This window comes from Triturus cristatus, chromosome 4_2 (genome assembly GCF_964204655.1).
Source record: "Triturus cristatus chromosome 4_2, aTriCri1.1, whole genome shotgun sequence".
NCBI classification, from domain to species: Eukaryota; Metazoa; Chordata; class Amphibia; order Caudata; family Salamandridae; genus Triturus; species Triturus cristatus.
Window position 1 is genome coordinate 246367919 of NC_140586.1, and position 22951 is coordinate 246390869.

Below are 22951 nucleotides of genomic sequence, written 5' to 3' on the forward strand. Positions count from 1 at the left end.
CCGCTCACTGAGTCTGACTCCTGTGGAGCAAGATGGCACATGTAAAATAAAGCTTCCTGGACCATCAGAATGCTGTTATTAATTCGGTGCTCCCCCGAGAATCTTTTGAGCCTCCTGCAGACCCAAAGGTTCAGATATACAATTATTTTCTAACCGTAATTTCTCGAAAACTAATGAACCGACTTACACGAAACACAAAAGCACATTCATGCGGACCAAGATCTAGCATCCTGCCAAATTTGGTGTAGTTCCAGTCAGCAGTTTTTGCTGTAGCCATGTCTAAAGGTCTATGGAAAATACATGGGGATGTGTTTTGGGACCCCTTTTTTTCACAGCCCCAACTGGATGGATCACCCCGAAACTTTCCATGCACAAACTAGTCAAAAAGTAGGACCATTATGGAAAGTTTTGTGGATATTCATCAAATGGTGCCAAAGTTATTAGCAACACAACAAACTCTTTTCCTATGGAACTGCTGACCTAGCTACCACCACTTGTTAATATATATATTAAAACATTTACATTATTATATACATATGCACCTACCTCCTAAATATTCGAGTTTTAGATCTTTTGGTCATGATATTGTTGTCACTTAATACTCCATTTTCTTTTTTTTTTTAAATCTTATTATTAACAATGGTCAGGAGACCTTACAATAAAATGTCTTGTCCATATACAACACCTGGAGAGATCACGAAAAGTAATAAGAAAACAATTGTTGGAGAACAACAAGGACAATCAGCAATTCCTATCCCTCCTACCCCTCGATGACTGCCCCGGTTTCTCTGTACTTTCGCCAGGGCACCCACACTTTCTTCCATTTCTTTGCACACCCCCTACTTTTGTACACAGTTTCTTAGGCACTTTGGTGACAGTCAAGGTCGCGTTTCCATTCCTCCAACTGCGGGGGTGTCTGCACCCCCCAGCCCCTAGCTATATTTCGTTTTGCCACTCCCGCAGCCAGAGCCAACCAAATTTCCACATACCTAGACCAGTCAGCGTCACCTTTACTCATCAATAAAAGCCACTTTGGCTCCATTGGAACCATCTCTCCCACCACCCTAGTCATAATGTCAGTGACCTTCGTCTAGAAGGGGATGATCTCCGGACACTCCCACAAGATATGGAAGAAGGTGCCCTCCTGTTGGCAGCCCCTTATACATAATGCAGACTGGCTCCTTCCTCATGCATAGAGGTGCGTGCAGGGATAGTATGTACGGTGAAGGATTTTTAGTTGAACCAGTCTGAATCTAGAACTGATTGCAATCTCTCTGGGACTCTGCAGCGCATCCTGCCAGTCCTCATCATCTATGTTACTAAGATCTACAGCCCAAGCTGCTCTAAGAGTGATTAGAGGGTCAGGTATGTTATTTATCAGTTTGCAATAAATCGTGGAGGTGGGTTTCTCTGTAATGGGGTCCAGCAACAACCTCCAGCAGGGAGTAGTCCGGAATAGACGTACCACTCTGTACATGTGACCGTACAGCATGCAAGAGTCGTATATGATGGTATCGCTATGACTGATGTAGGTTGTATTCCTTTTGGAGGTAGTCCAAGGAGCGGGGGAATCCCCTTTCCAGACATCACCCAAGTATTCGATCCCTATCAACTTCCACCCCTTGAAGCCCGTTAAAGCAGTCACCTCCCGCAATTGCTCTCACAACCACAGTGGGGTTTTCCCGGTCAATTTGCCTGCCCACCCTAGGAGTTTATCAACCTCTCTCCAGCACTGCAGTACTACCCTGGTATGTTCAGGCCACTCCACCTGCGACCTCCGGGAATAGAGGAGAGGTTCACAGTTACCCCTAGGCATAACCGTCCTATCCACCCTGTAGGCAGATTCACTACTGTCCGTATATACCCAGTCGTTTATCACCTGCAGCTACGAGGCCCAGTAATATAGCTTCACATCTGGGAGCGCCAGACCTCCATCATACACTCCCCTGTGGAGCTTGTGCAACGCAATTCTCGGGGACCCCGTCCCACAACAAGGTTCGCACCGCCTGTGATATTCATTTGAAAGCGCACGGGGGGACAGGCTATGGTGTGTTCTGCAGAATGTAGAGGAGTCTCTGCAGTGTAAGCATTTTAAATATTACTATTCCATTTTCGATATTTCTGACTACAATCTTCAATATAGTTATTTACATGTCTAAACCTAGTGCTATTATGGGGAAACAGCCACTACAACGTGGCTATTTCCATGAATACCCTTAAACACGCATGCGTTACAATGCATGCATGGTTACAACGCATACCTTTACAACAAATTAAGTTGTAAAGGTATGTATGGTAAAGGTATGTGTGTGATGGGTAAACACCGTTAAAATGCGTAGCTTTTATTACACATGCCTTTAAAACAAGATGCATATTAAATGCATGTGTATTAAAGGTTTGTGTGTGGTAAGGGTGGTGGAGGCTACCAACGTCGTTAGAGGAAACAGAAAGGCCCTTTATGACGTGCACCGCGCCTCAGTAGAGCTTGTAGAGGAGATGTCATGGAGAGGTAAGGAGGATTTTACTTTATAAATATAATCAATATTTGTAAATAAAGGGCTGGGGGGTTGGGTCGTGCAGGGGCAGTTTGTAGGGTACAGGGCAGGGAGGGGTATTTGATAGAAGGGTTTGGGGATGGGGGAATCACGCAGGGGTCCATTTTTGGGTTGTAGGGGAGGGGTATTTGTTAGAAGGGTTTGGGGTTGTGGGTATCGTGCAGGGTCCATTTTTAGGGTTCAGGGGAGGAGTATTTTTTAGGAGGATTGGGAGTGAGGGGGGGTCACGCAGGGTTACAGGGAGGGGTATTTTTTTTTAAAAGGTCCGGGAGCTGAAGGGGTGAGGGCACAAGGAACCAGCTATGGGACTTGGGGCAGGGGTCTGAGATAACCTTTATTCTGAATATGTGCTTACCATGCATGGTTTTACAACTAAATTAGTTGTAAAGGTATGAGCGGTAAAGACATGTTCGTGGATAAGGTTATGCGTGGTAGTGGCGTTTGCATTGTAACGCACAGCTGCGGCCCATGCAGGTAAGGGCAGTGGGCGGTAGGGCTAGGTGGGGGGGATTTCAACACTTGGTCGTCTGTGGAAATCCCCCCTACCCGGCCCTATCGCCTCACTGCTCTTACCTACCGGGCTGCTGCTTGTAACGCATGCGTGGTAAAGGCATGCGTTGCAACGGAATGCATTGTAAGGTCACACAACCGTCATGATGGCTTCTCTAATAGATTCTATATTTTAAAACAATTTATTTGGTCTAAAATGTCAGTTAAATGTTTCTGACAAATCTAAGGAAGAAACAACATAATTCATTTTAGGATTCTCCTACCATGCTTCTACAATTGGAGGTAGGCGGCATCAACAGTCATGCTTTCCTATAAATTAAGATTGTTCTAAGGAAAGTGAAGGATTGTCAGCTGTTTTGTTCAACATCGTGTTGCCATTGACCATGCATTCTGTGAACTTGGTTCTGTGGTCTCATCATTTACATGCTAGAAATGTATTGACTTAAGGGTGATTGATGACAGAACTTTTTCTGCCAGTATGCTCGGAAACCCAGCCTTTTAATGGGAGGGAATGTTGTTTCGTATGGTAAATTCTCAATGGCTCTGCAATATAGAATGTGATCAGGGCATTGCTACGAGACAACCTAGGTAACATGGAATGTTTCATTGTGTCAAGAGAGCACGTCACAAAGCTGTACAGACGGCTCATAGATTCATAGCCTTATTGGCTGTGCCCGTAAACGTGTAACAGAACCACTGCTGCAAAGCATTCGGAGTTACCGTGGCAGAGGCAAGAGTGGTAGCAGAGCGAGTCAGAAAGGCGCAAAGGGACAGGAAAGTTCAGGCGAAAGTCAAAAGGTTAGTACATTCTCGAAAGCAAATAGATTGGCCTGAAATTAGGTCACCAATTGTTGGAGGGGGATGGGGAACGCCAAGAATGTAGTGCAAAACGGGAAGAAAAAGAGGCATAGTAAACTAGTAGGCGAAAAAGACTAAAGCTAAGAGGCAACAGGGATAGGAAATCAATACGCAACAAACATGAAAGAGAAAGAAAAATACAAAACAAAAAAAGGTAATTTATTTACTATATCCAGTATTAACCTACACAAAAAAATGTAAAAAGCTCTCCACAAAGACTTTGGGTCTTTGTTTTATCAAATGGGCTGTATTGTGCAGAATATTATAACTTGTGGAGTGACTGTAAAATCATCACTTAGACAGCACTAAGTAAGCAAAGATTTCCTGAGAGAGGAAATTAATAAATAGAAAAGTGTCTGGAGAAAATGATCTGAAGTGAGAAGAAAACGAACTGTGAAAAGTGCTCCGAAAAGCTACATTTCAGATCGGCGCTTAGGAGTCACCTTATCTGTTACCATAACCAACAATAAGAGTTGAGGTTGCTGGCTATGGGTAAAGCCGCAAAGTGACATCGTGATCTGTTGTTTACTTTTTATGTGTCTGATAGAAAGAAAAGGTGCTCGTCTATGGCGGCAGGCTGGCAGAAATACCTCTGGCAATGGTATGTCAGTTCCCACACTGGTTTTTGCTATTCCTCCTGTCTTGAGATGGCACTTTAAATTCATAATACACGAGGCAAGTACTAGAGGCGGCTTGGAAGAAGACTTCTTAAAACACAGTTTTCTATGTAGGAAACTTAGGTGTCAAAGGAAGAGGCTTTGCCTTCCCAGAATTAGAGGACACTTAGGGGCCGATTCCGATCCGGGTCTGAAAGCACTCCGACCGAGTCGGATCCGGAGTGTTTGCCGACCGAGCCGGACCCCTACAGTACGACCGAGCGAGTACGATGCGCATGTATGCCGTTGGACTCGGTTCGGTCGGACTCCCATAGAAGTCAATGGGAGCCGGTCGTACGACGCGTACATGGGCTCCCATTGACTGAATGGGTACGTCTCGAACAAGTGCGCCCCCTACAGTGGGTACGCGTCAGTGCCATCCACACCGTACATGCCTGTGTTGGGGAGACCCATAGGTCTCCCCCTGTGTCCGAGTCATAGGGCTGCGGGTGTTAGGGGGTCCTACGCGGACCCCTGAAGTCCGTCTCCGGGAGCTTTTGCGAGCCGGACACTCCGGCTCGCACAGGCTGTCCGACGCGTGCATCGTACTGGCTCGGTTGTAAATCGCATCCATTGCACGCCACGGTTAGCTTCCGACCGACACGTACGGAGCGGTTCGGACCCGGAAACGACTCGGTCGGTGAATTCCATGTAGCTCGCATCGTACTTGCTCGCTCGTACAGCTGTACGAGTCAGCCGGAAAACACGCGTACGGCTCGTAGTTTTTCCGGGCGGATTGCGTTCGGTGCCCTTCCGACCCGGATCGGAATCGGCCCCTTAGTGGATAAAGACTATTGCTTTTGTCCCCCTGGGAGCTCGTAGAGTCATCAGTGTCTCAGCTTAATTTGAGGTGTGTAGAGCTATCACTGTGCCCAAGCAAGGTTCTGGATCATCCACAGACCCTACAACAAATCCCTTCCTCCCTGCCTTCCAGATGGTCAGACACCTGTCCAGGTTTTGTAGAGAGCTTTACCCCACTCAGCAGATACTCACTCCAGAGTCCAGCTCCATAAATATCTTGCCAACATGCACTGCTAAGAGTCCCACTGCAAGCTGGCTTCTTCAAAGCCTCACGTATGACCATGATGACACTGTCGTGCAGTTTATCAAATATGTATGATTTATATATGTATGTTTCCATATATTATTTTACTAAATTCTCCTATAAGTTATTTTATTTCATTATCACACAGGGAAGGGAAACATCTATTACAACACAGGCATTACATCGTAGTGCCTTTACAACGCAGTCAGTAGCATGACTGCGATGTTACCATAAGTTCCATTACAACACAATGCGTTACAACGACTTACTTTGGGAATGCAGTGTTGGACTGATGTTGGATTTTGAGAGCCAGACCTTTCCTACTGATACAGCGACTGGAGTTGGAATAGTAAGTTCAACTATTCCAAAGTCCAGCGCTTCCCTAAAGCAAGTTGTTGTAATGACGTGCGTTGTAATGGAACTCGTGGTAATGACGCAGTCGTGGTATTGACTGTGTTGTTAAGCCACGCTTAGTTTTGGCATGCGAGGTAACAGATGCTATTCCACAGGGGACAGTGCAGCACTCTAATGTACCCTGAAAGGACCAACTGCTTATATATTAACTATTGTGTTTTGTTTCAAATCTACAGGAGTGGTGATGGCAAGATATGGTCAGACATGGAAGGATATCAGGAGGTTCTCGCTTTCTACTCTAAGAGATTTTGGTCTGGGAAAGAAGTCCCTGGCGGAGAGAGTGACGGAAGAGGCTGGATTTCTCTGCTCTGCCTTCAAGTCCAAGGGTGGTAAGTTTCTAATGTTGAAGAGCATCGCATCACATCGCCCAGCAAGTCAATTGGCTGTATGGCTTCCTCTGGTAGAATATGTTTGCAGGGATACCATTTGGGCCACCAGAGACTAGAACTAGTTACTATGATTCAACTGATGGTAACCCTTTTTATACAACTGTGACTTCTGGTTCACAGATCGCAAGTGCAGTGGTAAGGACAGAAATCAAACAGGAGTCTCCTAGACCAATGTTTACTTTCTGAATTTTCATTCTCATGACCCTCTGCTCATCAACGTCAAATAGGAGGGGGTTGTGATACAGGCCTCAAGAGCTTCAGCCTCTTCTTTTGTACCTATGATGAAGTCGCTTCAAAATGAAAACAGACCTACTATTGAGAGTTCCTCTTCCCCAAGCCCTGCAGGTCCTACTACCATTCCGCATTGGAATGCACTGGAAAAGCTCCCAACCTCAGCAGTGCTACCCGTACTGGAGTTTGTGGGGGAAAGGTTGTAATGCTGTGAAAGAGCTACACTAATTTCTACTCTGCCTGTCATCCTCACAGGCTTCCGCAGGCCCTACTTCTCAGGATCCATAGGATCTTCTAGGGAGTAGAAGGAAAAACCTGGCCGAATTAGGCTCCTGTGATTGTGCTTAGGCATTTGAGGCAATGTTATGTTATTGTTGGAAAACGAGGCAGCATCTGTGAGGCCTGCACAAAGAACATGACTACATTTGACCTTCACTGGGAACCAAACACCCAATTGCAGCGCCTTACTCTCAGAGGGTAGCGTTGCAGAGCAGTCTGAGGCTTACTCAAGGGAGGTGGTGTGGGCTAGTAATCGCCATTTGCAGGTGCGCAGAAATAACACTCAATAATTGATTGTCCAGTCTGTACTTTGCTTTATCAAAGTAAGAGTACATTTATTAAACACCCACACTACGCAATACTATGCACCAATTTACAAATATACATAAGCTGTTGGAATTACTTTGTTACATTGCATAACCTCTCCACCCCTCCCGCAGGGGGGGTGGGGTCTAGTACCACCACTCCCATGTATGCACATCATCTTGCCCCCAATGCAGTTAGTTGAACATAACCTGGAGCAAGGGCTTTGCGCACTGGCACCTTCCCAGTGGCGACCCACCCCACTACCTCAACAAGCATTAAAAAGGGGTACACCTGCCTTGGTGACACATGACCCTGACTGAGCATCTCCTACTGACCATAAAGTATGCACCTCTATCTTAAGGGCTAGCAGTCTGGGGTCTTTACCTAAGCGCAGCAGCAAGAATACATGTTTACGCACACTTTAGAATGACAGTACTCAGCACATTTGTGGATCTTTAGAATGTATTGTAATTGCAACCCTAAAGGTATCACAGATGAAATACCAGGATTACAAATACAGCCATACACCCTAGCAGGAAAGTCTGGCCACATAACCCCACTTTGCTTATGACATCACCTTACACCAGTATTTCACATTGAACAGGTGAACTTCAGTACCTCTAAAATAAATATCCATTAGTAAATGCATTTCAGTGCAATTGCACCTCTTCGCCTCCAGGGAATGCTCTTCTTTAGACATCCCCAACTCAGCCCTTCATCCCTTGGCGCATTTTTTCACACACCTCCAGCTGTAGAACAAAAGTTCCAGCCCAGAAGATGTTCAAATGCTAGCTGAGCCCTTGAGGGGTTATTCTTTCTAGTCCCCAGGACACCTAGGGTGGGACTTTTCTTCTTTGGGCTGGGGGAGGCTGCGTTGCTCCTGCAGCTCCCCCCGCCCCTCCTTCAACAAATGAGGGTGACCCCCCTCCTCTGGGGGCCACCAGCACCCAAAACAGCCGATTTCCTAATGCCTTGCAAGGCATTCTGGGGCGCTTCAGGCTCCTTTCTTGAATAATATATGAGCGGCTCTCCCGCTATGCCGGGCAGAGCCGCGCTGGCGCTTCGCCGCCTTCCTGGGTCTCGTTGGGGGGCCCGGTCCCACCCGGACCCCCAGGTAATCCGATCGGCGGATTTTCAGGGGCCCGGTCCCACCCGGGCCCTGCAATGCCCCAACACTGCTTCCCTACCTTCTTTGGTGGAGGGCAGCCTGAGTAGCCCACGGGGAACATCGTTTACAACGCGGGGATTACATCGCGATGCCATTACATCGCGGTTTTTACAACGCAAGTCGTTACAACGACTTGCGCTAGATGGCGCTCTAGGACAAGGAATAGTATAATTTACTATCCAACACCTTCCCTACTGTACGTAGACTGGAGTTGGAATAGTAAATTATACTACTCCTAAGTCCTATTCCTTGTCCTAGAGCGCCATCTAGCGCAAGTCGTTGTAACGACTTGCGTTGTTAAAATCGCGATGTAGTGTACCGCGATGTAAATGTATGCGTTGTAACGTCATACATCCGGAGCCCACCCTCAGCTGCCCCCGCCGGCTCCCCGTGCGGCCAGCACCCTCGTGTGCTGCCGCGGGAGACTTCACAGCAGTTCTGGTCTGCCCTCTGCCGCGGGCTGACATGAAGCTTCCCGCGGGATGGTCCGTTCTTCGGGGGAGTGCGACGGCACTCCCCTTCACACCCGCCTTCACTTTGGGACCCGGGCATGGGGTCCCAGGCCCCTCCTCATCTTCACGGGTGGCGCGACGGCGCTCCCTGTCTTTGGGGACCGGGGATGGGATCCCGGGTCCTGCCCCCCTGCCAACCTTCACGGGGTCCCCGTCCTTATTTTTCGGCGGGGCCAGGGGGGACTCCTGGTACCCCGCGGGGGCACCTTCACGAGGAGCGCGACGGCGCTTCCCGGCTTCCATCTTCGCGGGGGGAGGGGGCGCAACGGTGCTCCCCCGCTTCCATCTTCGGTGGGGGCCAGGGTGGGCTCCTGGCCCACTCTTGGGCACTTCCACAGGGAGCGCAACGGCGCTCCCCAGTTTCCCTTCTTCTGGGGGCATCCCCCGGGACCTGGCCCACCCCGGGGGCATCTCTGAGACCGGCGGCGCAGCCCCACGTGCTTCGTCGTCGGTCTTCTTGGAGGTCAAAGGTCGCGCACCTTCTGGGGGGCATATCTCAGCCCCCAGGGGTCCGATCGTCTCCATTTTTGCGTCTTCTTGCTCCTGGTGGTGCCCCTCAGCCACTGGGAGCCTCCGGGTCTCCAAGAGGGTGGATTCAACAGGGAGCTGTCTTCACTGGCTCCCTGCGCCAACCTTTCTCCTCCTTGGTCTCTCTTCTCCCTGCGCAGAGGCCACTGCTTCTGTGCACCGGTCATGGGCTCTTCTTCTGGTGCTGATAGGGTCCTGGGGGCAGTCAGGGGGTCTCTCCTTCCAAATGCCCATTGCGCCAGGCTCCAGCACCTTCAGCAGACCACACCCCAGAGAGAGCTTCTCTTCCTATCCAAGCACTTTTTAAAAGTTGAGTAGGGGGCTGGCAGGAAGACTCTGTTGGTCCTATCAAACAGTGACACATCACTTACCTGCCCCTGCCCCCTCATTCTTGTCCAACCTCTGGGTTTGTTCAAAATGGCGTCGTACAGTGTCTCTGGCCACATGGTCTCCTTCCCCCAGTGCTGCCTTCACCTTGGTTCAGCTTGGTGCCTGGCACCCAGCGACAGCTCCTGATGAATTAGCCTGTAGCTCCACCTATCTTCCTCTTCCTCTGAGGGAAGATCTTCGCTCTAGGAAGAAAGGTCATTAATCTACTCTGCCAGGGCCAGACCCCAGCCAGTGACTCAGAGAAATATGACATTTCTGGATGACCCAAAAGCAGTACAAATATGACTTTGGACTCTGCAGAATACTTCTTTTCACATCCGCTATAGTGGACTTTAGTGCGTGTCTGGAATCTGTAGGCCTTGTGGAAGTCACTCTAGCCATGGGCCCCACATCCTCATAGGGGAATAATGAAGTTAAAACACAGTAAAACACACTGACTTTCCCGGGCATGTTTCTTTCCAGTGTATAAAGCCTATTCCATGTCACCACCCAATTCTGCATAAGTCCCGCCACCCCATTCACTTTGTAGCTGCTCCTGGACTGCGCACGCTAGGAATCTCCCCTGCGCAGACCGTACACGTGTGCACACGCATGTACACATGTGTCTGCATGTAACTAGCCCGGTGTCCCTTACTTCAGCTGCTGCGCAGTGGCCTAGTCAAGCCAGGGGGACACCAGTAAAATCCCCATGCAGTCTCTTACATCCTGAGTTCACTGTGGGTGAGTCCCAACTTATGAGGCTCCCCCACAGTAAAAACTCAATAATTAGGTGCTCAAAAAGCAAAAAATCCGGGTGGCCCATAGTGGCAGAACCACCTTCTAACAGTTATGTTAAAAATAATGTATTAAGTGCACGTACTCCAAGCGGTTTCTTGGAGCTAAGCATGGGCGGTTACATTCACAAGACAGTGGGCTCAATTATATGCCCCGGAGAATAACCAAGTTTTAAGTAGTTTTCTGAACTGGGTATAAGAGGTGGCCATACGCACGTCGAGAGGAAGAAGGTTCCGAAATTGAGGAGCCAGGATTGAGAATCTGAGGCCCCCATGTTTCTTACGTTTGAAGGAGTTGGGGGTCAACAGGTTCTTGTTAGAAGAACGTAAGTCGCGAGAGGGGGCATACCGCTGTATCTTTGAAACGATAAAAGCAGGGCCGCGTCCTGAAAGGGCTTTATAGATGGTACAGCCTAACTGGAAGAGGCAGCATTGGGACAAAGGAAGCCAAAGGAGGCTCTTCAACAGTGGTCTCACATGATGGTGCTTAGGCTGACCAAGGATTAGCCTGGCCGCTTGGTTCTACACCAATTGCAACCAATGTAATTGGTATGCTGGTATACCAGCCTACAGGGAATTTGCGTCATCAATATGTAAAATAACCAGGGTGAGGACGACTTGGGTCAGGGCCTCGGTGGTCAAGAATCTGCTGATCTTCCGGATTTTTCGCAGATCGAAAAAAAAAGCGGAGACCACTGAGCTGATCTGGGCCTTCATAGTTAGATCATTACTGATCACGATTTCTAGGCTTTTGACAGACCTCGCTGGTAGTGGAGGACTCCCCAGTAGTGGTGGTGCAGCGGAGTTTACCAGCTCTACACATTCATTCACACAACACTTATTTGGGCCCATATACATTCATACACGCAATGAGCTGGCAAATATCCACTGGTCATCAATTTTATTTTACCCTAGGAAACCTTTACACCAGTATTCTTACCATTCCTGTCTCCTGAGTAAATGGACGTTCGATAAGATCTAGTAGTAGATTAGATCAGGGAGGAAAGACAATAATGCATTTAACTTTATTTTAAAGAACCACAGACTCAAAGGGAGTTTTAAAAGTTTATCTGAATTAATAATTTTGTGAGTCAAATCAAACACGCATGAATATACCAGAAATCTCCATCAGGAAAATAGTACAGTTAGCTTATAATCAGTTTACATTTTTAAATTCTTGCAATGACAGCACCTGAGGAGAGAAAGGACAGAGAGCAAGTACGGAGCATTTATCCAACAGATATATTTACCTAGAATGGTGTGAGGATCCCGACATCAAAGAGTCAAGGATTCAGGACAGATTCGGGACAGGGAAAGGTGACCTCTTCTAGTGCAACACCAGTGTTACACCCCTCTCTGGTGCTACTCTCTCCGGCTCGGGCACGTCCGGACCCCTTCCTAGATGTGCCTCCTCGGTTGTTCCCCAAATTTTCCCTAGTGTAGGATTCTTCAGTCAGATTGCAGCAAAATCGGGCAGCATCTCAGCATAGCATCAGCATCTCAGCACCAAGTGTGTCTAACTATCTATAACTTACCTCTGTTATACCAAATTCAAATGTAGGATCCACCCCCAAATGTTTCAATTCCATGTTCACCCGCAATTTTGATTGGGCTGAGCAGTGGGTGAGGACATCACACCATACCAAGTGCAATACTTTTCTTTAGTCTATTGCCTTATTCCCCACCCCTTAATTTTTATACCCACAAGCTTAATTCCCACAGATATTTCATATTATGTGCGATAAATTTGTAGCACAATGTTTCTTTTGCCTTCCTCTCGTAGGGTCAAGAGTTTGGTTTCTCATGTCCTTGCTGGGCTTGAGTTTGGCAGTCAATCAAATTAGTTCACTTGTTCAGAGCAGGTAGACATTCTGCGCATGTGTAGAAGTCACATGGAAACAGAGACGTGGTCACCCTCCAAGGCCCAAATAGGAACTATTAATAAAGTGAAAGAAGAACACATTAGAATACAAACTTAAATGAATTCACTGTATACCACTTACTTCTACTTTAACCCCATTTACTTAATACATCTTTTGCATTAATAGCTTAGTAGAACTTGTGTGGGTTCGTTTCAGCTCAGCATGCACATTAGTGCTTTACCTTAAAGCGGCCATATTAGAAGCTACTGCGCAGCTGCAAAGTTTTTCCCCCAAGCGACAGAAAACGTCATACTACGTAAATGTAGTAGACGCATACGCAGAAGAATTCCTGTGTTTTAGCGGCCATTTTAGGACATTCGGGTTACTTATTAAGACAGCACATAGAAAAGCTTCCCTTTGATTTGATTATGTAAAATGTGGTGCAAAATTAGTATTCACGGACAGATTGGTTATAGTATTAAATGTTATTTGAGAGGATTGCATGTGAGAGGATTGCGCATGTGTAGAAGTCACATGGAAACAGAGACGTGGTCACCCTCCAAGGCCGAAATAGGAACTATTAATAAAGTGAAAGAAGAACACATTAGAATACAAACTTAAATGAATTCACTGTATACCACTTACTTCTACTTTAACCCCATTTACTTAATACATCTTTTGCATTAATAGCTTAGTAGAACTTGCGTGGGTTCGTTTCAGCTCAGCATGCACATTAGTGCTTTACCTTAAAGCGGCCATATTAGAAGCTACTGCGCAGCTGCAAAGTTTTTCCCCCAAGCGACAGAAAACGTCATACTACGTAAATGTAGTAGACGCATACGCAGAAGAATTCCTGTGTTTTAGCGGCCATTTTAGGACATTCGGGTTACTTATTAAGACAGCACATAGAAAAGCTTCCCTTTGATTTGATTATGTAAAATGTGGTGCAAAATTAGTATTCACGGACAGATTGGTTATAGTATTAAATGTTATTTGAGAGGATTGCATACGAGCAAGTGTCTTTTGACGTGAAACCTTGCTCCATCAATCCCCTCTCTGATGGCATTTTATGCCATCACTAAATTCTATTTAAATCAGATGCCAACTTTAGCATTCTATCATTTCAATGTATTCAAATCTTTCATTCCTTCCCTTATCTTTCTTAAATTGTGATCCTTTCATTCTTTTGTAAATATTTCCCTTCACTTCTTCAAGTTGTATTTCTTCTAATTTTCTTTTCCTAACTTTCTCGTTTACTTTGTACCTTTTTCTTTTCTCACTGCATTTGCGACAACACATTATCATCAGAACTAACAAAGTTATGCCCATGATTGACAATATTATTTGACCTAAGATACCTTTACCTATATTAGAAAACCAACTGATTAGGGTGGAAAAACCATTTGTTATTTTCTGCCACTCATTGTCAACCTCCAGTGGTTTCAGTTCTTCTTCAAAATGTGTAATATGTTTAATATATCTTCCAATCTCTACACTTTTGTCAGGTATATATGTGCAACAATGTTGCGCTTTCAACATTTTACAGACTCCACCCTCTTTTGCCAATAAAATATCAAGGGCAAGACGATTTTGCAAAACCCTAGATCTAACAGCAACTAAGTCTGTATTGATCAGTAGAAATCCTCCAGCAGTGTCAGTAGATTACCGATCAACTACTGTTGACAATTGACACATTTTCCGAGAATTTAGCAGAACCCCCACTGAAGGTATCAATGCACCAAATATATCACCTACTATTTCAGAAAAACTAGCTCTTTTATATCTAGTTAGTCCACTACTGTCATTATTGTTTCCAGTGATTCTTTTAACATGATAGACTTTAGGGAATACTATTCCGAAATAGCAACTCCCATACCAGTGATCAGGCAACCTAAAATAGGCTTTGTTCCCACAAATATAATAAATTCCAGGAAATACTGGATCCGTTCCTCCTTTTAGCCCCAACTCCCAATTACTAAGAAGTTATGTTCACATTCACTGGAACCAATAAATACATTGTTATATTCTGTTTTAAGTCTATGGAGACAGATTTTCCCTTTCTTTTCAAAGTCCAGAGATATAGCAGCATGAGTCTTGCCAGTTACTAAAAGGTCTTCCCTTTCAGCCCATTTAGGTATCTGTGGTTTCGGTTCAGAGGCTCTTCTTTGGAAATCCTGTCTCTTGTTTTCTACTAAATTCAAAAATATCTTTTCTTCTTCGTGTAATTTACAGGTTAATTCGTGTTTATGTGTATCAGCTATATCTATTGTCTTCATTATTAGGAAATATTCACCCATGAATTGTGAGTCTCTAGTACTAAGGACAGGGTGCATGCTCTTTCGCATAGGAACTTCTGAAAATATTACATCTACATTCGAATAATAATACTGCAGTTTTCCAGTTCTATAAAATAAACTAGCTAATACACTACATGAAATTCCATAGGTCAAAGGTAAATGATGATAAGTTACCCCTTCAGCTACTGAGCTTGACAATTTCATACAAACGTAACAATCACTAACTCCCATAGTTTCTACATAATGTACTAAGAGATTTTCAAATACACTTAAATCAGTCTCATTCTTTTCTACAGTGTGGTGTAAATCTAACTCATCTGGTGTTTCTAAGTCTACTCTATCTCCTTTAATATTTGCAACTTCTGTATGTGTGTTAGTACTATTTTGTTTGCCAGTAACCATCAGATAGGAATAGCTATTGCTAATATCACCCATATTATGAGGACTAATATTAAACTACATATACAGATCCTACAGCACTTCTTTATGCAGCTTTGTTTTGGTTTTCTGGCAAATTTATTATCAGACATCTTGGGCAAGAAGATTATATCTTCTTAACTTCAGAACCTTGTATGAGATAACACCTTAGGTGCCTTTTCTCTTTCAGGTCGGTATCACTTCTTCTTTGATTGGCCCAATATTCAGTTCTTCATCACTTTCTTGATTTAAATCGAGGTTTTCAAAGTCTTCAAGAATAAGATACGTCCATTCAGGACCCTTGAACTTGTTATTCAATGTTATTCAATGTTTTCAATCTTTGACTCCTTCTCTTTGGTGTTACTTTGGAAGGTCCAGACTGACTAGTTACTTCATTTACTTGATCAGGTTCTTCATTGATTGTCTTAAGTCGATATCTCAGTCTTTTGATAATTCTTGGCCAATTATCACCTTTTTGACTTTTCTTGAACTTCACTGCACTGCCAGGTTCTTCAAGACTCCTTTTATTTTCTTTAGACTTTAGCACAACTTGATCAGCTTCGTCTTCAGATTTCCTCACTATCTGACCTTGTCCAGGACTTATTTCGGCCTGTTCTGCCTGGATGGGTTCATCTACCTTAATCTGACCCTGTTCAGGATTAGTGATGTCTGGTTTTTCTTCTGTATCCAGAACTTGCGTTTCTATGCCTGTCTGGTTATGTTCAGGTCTTTTGGTCTTTTTACCTTTTTACCTTCTTCTGCCTGAACTGTTTCTATAATTCCTGACTGTCCCTCCTCAGACTCCGGAACAGTGCTTTGAATTTCTTCTGTCTGAGTACATTGTTCTCTCCTTAGCTGTTCCTGCTCAGGTTCCCTAACAGTTGTGTCCCTACTTTCCTGAGTGACTTTTTCTATTCCTGTCTGGTCCTCAATCTCCTCCTGTCTATCTAACTGTGTTTGACTTCTAGTTCTTATAAGTACTTCAGGTATGTCCACCACTGGGATCCAGTTGTTCTGGTAAGTGCTCGGTTGTACTTGGGCAGCTACTTCAGGATCTTCTATAGGAAATTCTTCAGCTACACAACCTTCAGCACCACCAATTTCTTGTTTCAATTGTAACTCTTCTTCTTCTGGGGCTGGCACCCTTTTGGTATGGCTTGCATGAATCCAATTGGACAACCATGCACACTTTACAGCTGTCGAGGTAGTCAGAATAACTTGATGCGGTTTATCCCACCTTGGTGCTAGGCACGATTTTCGAGTGTAATTCTTCACAACTACCCAATCACCGGGATTCAGATCATGTGAGTGGAACAGCTGTCTGTTGAAAGCGTCTTCCCCAACCTGATGAGAGATAGAACACACTCTTTCAGCCAATTCTTTGCAATACTCCAAAATCAAGTCATCAGTTATATTCAGCAGCTTGTGTCCTGGTACACATGCTTGTCTCATTGTTCTTCCCATGAGTATTTCATTAGGACTCAATCCAGTATTTTTGTCTGGAATACTTCTGAGTCCCATCAGAACATGAGGCAAAGCATCAGGCCATTCCAGTGGGGTGGATGCACACACCTTGCCGAGCCTTGACTTTATTATTCCATTCAATTGTTCTACTACTCCAGAAGCCTCTGGACGGTAAGCGCAGTGCAATTTCTGTTCGACTTTGAATGCTTCACAGATTAGTCAAATTAACCTCTATCTGATTCAATCGTTACTGGAAAACCAAATCTAGGAATGAGTTCTCTTCATAAAAGTTTGGCCACTGTCAAGCTGTCATTTCTTCGGGTCGGGTATGCTTCCACCCGCAATAAACAAACTATGACAAGTACATATATCAACCCGCGACAAGCAGGGAATTGAATGAAATCTAACTGGAGTCTCACAAAAGGACCTTCTGCCTTTCCAATTTTTCTCATGCAGACCACAGTTTTCTTGCCAGTGTTCATTTGTTGACATATTAAACATCTCTGGCAAATGCTCTCTGCTACATTCCTGAACTTTGCGTTAAACCAATCTTGTCTAAGTAGTCGAATCATTGCATCCCTGCCCACATGTGTGCCTCCATGGTACATTCTAGCCATTGGCGCAAGCATGCTGTCTGGCATGACTGGTCTGCCATCATAGCAAACCCACACACCATCTTCTGCCCTTCTCTGACATCCTATTTTCACCCACTCTTCCCTTTCTCTCATGTCTACTGCATCTTGCCGACCTTTCACCTCCTCCCAGGTTCCCACTCCTGCAAGTAGCAGAAGTTGGCAGCTGATTCCACAAGGTTCGATTTTCTTGTTTAAGGCAATCTTATGCCTTGCACAATGTTGGGCAACCTGGTCAGCATATCTGTTACCGGCTATCACATAGTCATTTCCCGATTGGTGAGCAGCACACTTAACCATGGCTACCTCTTTTGGTAATTCAATTTCCTCCAGTAATTCTTTCACAAAAATTCCATTTTTAATAGGAGTTCCTGAAGAAGTCAAGAAATCCCTTTGCATCCACAGTTGGCCAAAATCATGCACAACTCCATAACCATATTGACGGTCAGTAACTATGGTTACTCTCCAATTTTCCCCAATTTTGCATGCTTTAATTAGAACTATCAATTCAGCGGCCAAACGTAAACACGCTCTTCAAATTTGAATGAAAATAAGAACTTGCTCTCTGGATGCAGTGGAATGGATAAGAATGCATGACATGAATCAATTACTGTGAACCATCCTGCTTTCCATGGTATCTGATAAAGAATCACAGCTGGATTAGTTACTACTGGACAGCATGGTACAACCATCTTGTTAATTTTCCTGAGGTCTTGAAACACCCTATATTTCCTGTTAGGCTTCTTAATGCCAATCATGGGTGAGTTACAAGGGCTACTCATTATTTCTTCCAAGATACCTTGTTCGACCAATTGCTCTATTTCTGCTACGACTCCTGCCTTTACTTCTGGGCTCATTTTATATTGTCGGGTGTTCGGGTAAACAGCACCTTCTTTCACAGTCACTTTTGTGGGATCTACATTTGCCATTAATCCTAATTCTTTTCAAGTAAAATCCCATATTTCTGCATTTACTGTCAGTTTGACTTCTGCAGGTAATTCATTTTGTGTCATTATCGAACATAATTCATTTACTTCTGTTCCCTGTTTAGCTAACATGTACTTGTAAACTCCATCTTCAAATGGGGTTTGTATTGCAACACCATCCGGTGTGCAAAATATGGTGCAATTCATTTTGCACAACAGGTCTCTTCCAAGCAAGTTTACAGGGCTTGATTCACAGACCACAAACTTATGCATTTCTTTAAAATTGCCAATTCGCACCTCCATGGGTTCTGTGATTGGAGTGCTAATTTGTTTATTTGAAACACCCACAACTTGAATGGTCTCTCCCGAGAGTGGCAGGTTAGGAATGTCTGCTGTTCTCACAGTAGACCTGGTAGCGCCAGTATCTAACAAGGAGGTAATATAATTTCCCTTTACTTAACCCTCTATGTAAGGCCCTGACTGATCTACCGGTAGGGATGCACCAAGTACGCATTCCCGTTCCTCTCCCCTCGGGCACCGTCATTCTTGATCATAGTCAATCAGTGGGTCGTGCAAAAGAAACTGAGATGTTGCAAAATTTTTCTTAGGAAATATTGGAAAAGAGCGGCACACTGAGTTCTCCAAAGTAATTCAAAAAGTATTCAACAGTCACCTTTGTTGTATTGGGTGCTGATGGGAATCTCCCTCTGACCAAAGGGAGTGAGTTCAGACAACTAAGATAGCACTGTTAGAATTGCAACAGTGTCCCCATATAGCACTCTGCTGGGATAAATCTCTGGTATGTATTCATCGAATAGATCATAGGCAAGGAACTTGAATTTTTCTCCAAATTTAATTTTTTATTTTTTAAACCTTGTTCAGTCACAATGGTTTCTCTCATAGCTTTATCATCAATGCAGGTATGAAATAGTACATTCCCATTTCATCTTAAATGTATAAGTACAATCCAATCGCAATCCACAGGTGTTTCTGTTGAATGTTCCCAATGCATTTCGGGACCAAGCCCTTCATCAGGAGAAGTATTACATCTGTAGGATAATGTAAAATATAAGAGCGTCATGGTCTCCACGAGTTAGCACTCATCATAAACAAATTGAAATTAACTGCAAAGTTTTCGGTGAAAGAAGGGGTGAACCACCAGGTGAAGTTAACTTTGCTAATATGAAACCTCAGGGAAAAATAGGTCGGTCAGGTTTATGGAAAGAAAGGTGCAACGTGGAAAGCACACGTATTAGTCAAAAGCGTGATGAACGCACAAAAACGCGCACTATGTTAGAGTGAAAGGAAATTCTATTATATTGTCGTGGTGCACAAAAACAAGTAAACAAGTGGAATCATGCATACATTCCAGTGTTGGTTTTAGTAATAGAGAGCGCATGTCAACGCTGTAAAGTCAGTGAAACTAAAAGCGGAACTAGTCGCGACTAGCATCTTACCGGGTGTTTCAACATATCATTCCTACGAGTGTCAATCGCTTTAATCGGCGTACCTCAGACGTGCCAAAGTTCAAACCCGGTGAAAGTGCGCCATATAAAAGCGGAATCGGAAAAGCTGAGCAATGCATTAGGGGAGGAAAAGGTGAAAGAAGAGGTGTGTTCCCATGGCGGCCATCTTAGAAGTGCATACTAAAGGGTGAAAAAATAGAATACAAAGAAAAGGAGTAGTGCTACGTTACTAGGGGTGTGAGAATGTAAGATAAATAACAAGATACTCTGTATTATGAAAACATATCCACAATCAAATACATATCCTAAACATGAATAAAAAAACAATCGACATTATAAGAAGCAACTAAATTCTAAACGATTATCAAGACCCTTCGGGTGGACAGAGTCCAATTTTTGTATCCAGTAGAGTTCACGGTGTAATAATTTTCTTCTATTATCAATGCCCTCCTTCATGGGAACAATTTCCAAAACCAAGAATCTTAATTGGCTCACGTTGTGTTTGTACATGGAAAAATGAGCAGCAACTGGAGCTTTCTTAACACTGTTTCTTATGGTGCTTTTGTGTTCAGTTAATCGAGTCTTGATTTTTCGTTCATTTTTCCCTACATAAATAAGCCCACATAGGCACTTAAGTAGATAAATCAAATTTTTGGAGTCACAGGTAGCTGAGGTAAACAATTTGATAGGGCTACCAATGGTAGGATGAGTTATACTGGTTCCTCGGATGATGTTGTTGCAATGTCCACAATTCAGACATGGTACAGTGCCTTCATGCATGATTTCTTTTGTTGGTGGTACAGAGATTAGAAGTTCTTTGAGGTTTCTCGTGCGTTGATAAGCGAACAAAGGTGTATAGTCAAAAATTCCTTTAAAATCAGGTTCTTTTTGTATCATCGGCCAATGCTTGAGCACATTTTTTTGGATTTGATAGCTTTTAGTCGAAAATTTAGACACAAACACTAGTCTGTTGCAAGAATTCTCTCTTTTTTGTGGGATCAGTAGACAACATTTTTCTTACCACTTCCTTCTGGAAATCCGGCGTCCACACTGTACTTGTCTTGACTCACAAAATTTGATTTAGGGGCAGGTGGCAATTGACTCTGAAGATCTATACCCTGTTGCTGATGACTCATTAACACCTCATTCTGCGTCTGTGAATTTAAATTTTGATTCTGGGCATTATTAACTTGTATGGCTTTACACTCGTTCTTCCAATGCCTCAACTTCCCGCACTCGTGACATGGGAATTTTTCTTTTGCCTCTTCCTGATTTAATCTTCCCCCTGGCTTTCCCCCATTATTGTCACTTTGACCTTGTGCTCTTCCTTGATTTTCTGATTGTTTACTTCATTGGAGCTCTTGCTGTTCAGCTAATTTTACTTGAGCCCACATTACTTTTTCTTCTAAAGCTTTTCGTTTGCTATCAATTTCGCCCCCACAATATTTTGCATATTTTAAAATCTTATCAATGGGCTTTGACTGCCAGCACAGCATGTGCTGCTTTGCTTGATCATTTGAGATATAACCAATCTCAGTCCAGACACAAATCGGTACACAAAATGAGTCATGTCTTTATTCTCTAAACTTTCAAACCCACTATACTGTTTGAACACCTGTAAAAGACGCTCGTAGTAGGAGTGTACAGACTCATCTTTTTCTTGAGTTGTTCTGTCTATCTTTACCCAATCAGTTTCTTTCGGGGGAATTTTACTTTTCAGAAAGGTGATTAGCTAATGATACTTTTTCATTACATCCTCTGATGGGGCACCTGTTTTTGCGTCTCTTGGTTATTCCTCACTAGGCCAATCCACAGTAATTTTACATTCCGTCCACAAATCTGCAGGTACTACTATGTCAAACAAACCATCCAGATCCTTCAGTAAAACTTTCGATACTTTCACAAACCTTTCAACTTGTCTGTATCATTCTACTGGTTTCTCTCTTATTTTGGAAAATCGTTTGTAAAAGATAAAATATCTTGTCTAGTCCATGGCACATGTACCCCCCTCCGGGTACTTCTCTCATCAGATACAACCTTTCAGCCTTTTCCGTTTCTCTCATAACATATTCAGATGTTGTTCGATTCACCTGTGCTTCTTCCTTTTTCTTTGCCCATCTAACTCTCCTTCTTTCAAGATCTCCCCATTTTTGTAACAAAAATAAAAAGTCTCTGATCTGCAACTTTCTTTCCGACATATTCATGTTTTCCAAATCCCTATCAGAGAATTCTGCTCTATATGGTTTCTGTAACACCTTTGATTTCCCTATGTCAATTCCCATTTCCACTGCAAAATTAGTCAGTTTCTCGTGGAATGCTCTTATATTTTGTATAATGCTTCTACAAATTAACAGCAATTCTTCTTCACTGTCTGTGTTTAGCCTGTCTAGACCCACATTTCCAGCAACCATTTCTTCCAATTCTACTCTCAACTTAAAAATGTCTAATACTTTAGGCTGAGACTTTGGCTTCTCTATTTCTTGAGACCATCTTTCTATATCTTCTGGAGTTACTATTGTGGCACTTCTGGTTCCCGATGAGGTTTTTAATCTAACTTCTTTTGAACAACTGGGTACATTTCTTTTTGGGGTTTCCGTAATTGGCTCCCTTATAGGCAAATCCATCAATGATATTACTGATTCACATTCACTGGCTTGATCATCTATTATTACCTTTTCTTTCCTAGGTTCTATGCTCGGAGTAGGCATCACAGGAACTTTGAGACAATTTGATTTTTCTCATTAAAATAATGGAACTACCGGACCTATAATCACTGGTATGGTCAATGCTTCAGGATGTGCGTTTATCTGAGCTATTCTCTGAATCAATTTGTCTCTATTTTGATTGATTGCTTCCCTTTCCTTTTCTTGAAGTACCCTATCTGTGGTGTCATGTACTATCTGTGGAACCAGAGGTGTTCCTATCATGGGGTCACTAGGGGCCAATCTGCTAAATCCGCCATTATAAAGTGGAGGACTTTTCATCAATACGTCCGCTAAATACCCTTCTTCTGTTTCTCCGCTATCTATCATGGTTAAGTGCTTGGTTTTCTCCGTACATTTACCTCCCATCTGCTCTTCTGATGCTAACACAGGATATAACCCTTCTGCCAACATGGCCTGTCTCCATCGCTTCATTTGACAATCTCTAGTCTCTCGGGGAAATTTCAGGTAATATTTGCTTAAGGTCCTGTTACTTCGGGGCCTGTCACGTTCAAATGCTTCCATTTCCCGTTCTTCTAAAGCTTCGTATTGAGTCAATCTAGGTCTGGGT

The 22951-nt window shown here is 43.9% G+C and overlaps 1 protein-coding gene across 1 annotated transcript in view; it reads left to right on the forward strand.

Moving 5' to 3' along the window:
* LOC146833563 (cytochrome P450 2D15-like) overlaps positions 1–22951 on the forward strand; it is a 489075-nt gene that overhangs the window by 83655 nt on the left and 382469 nt on the right. The window contains exon 3 of the mRNA XM_085601418.1: positions 6215–6367. Within this exon, the coding sequence (XP_085457544.1) occupies positions 6215–6367 (153 nt within the window). The remainder of the gene's footprint in view (positions 1–6214; positions 6368–22951) is intronic.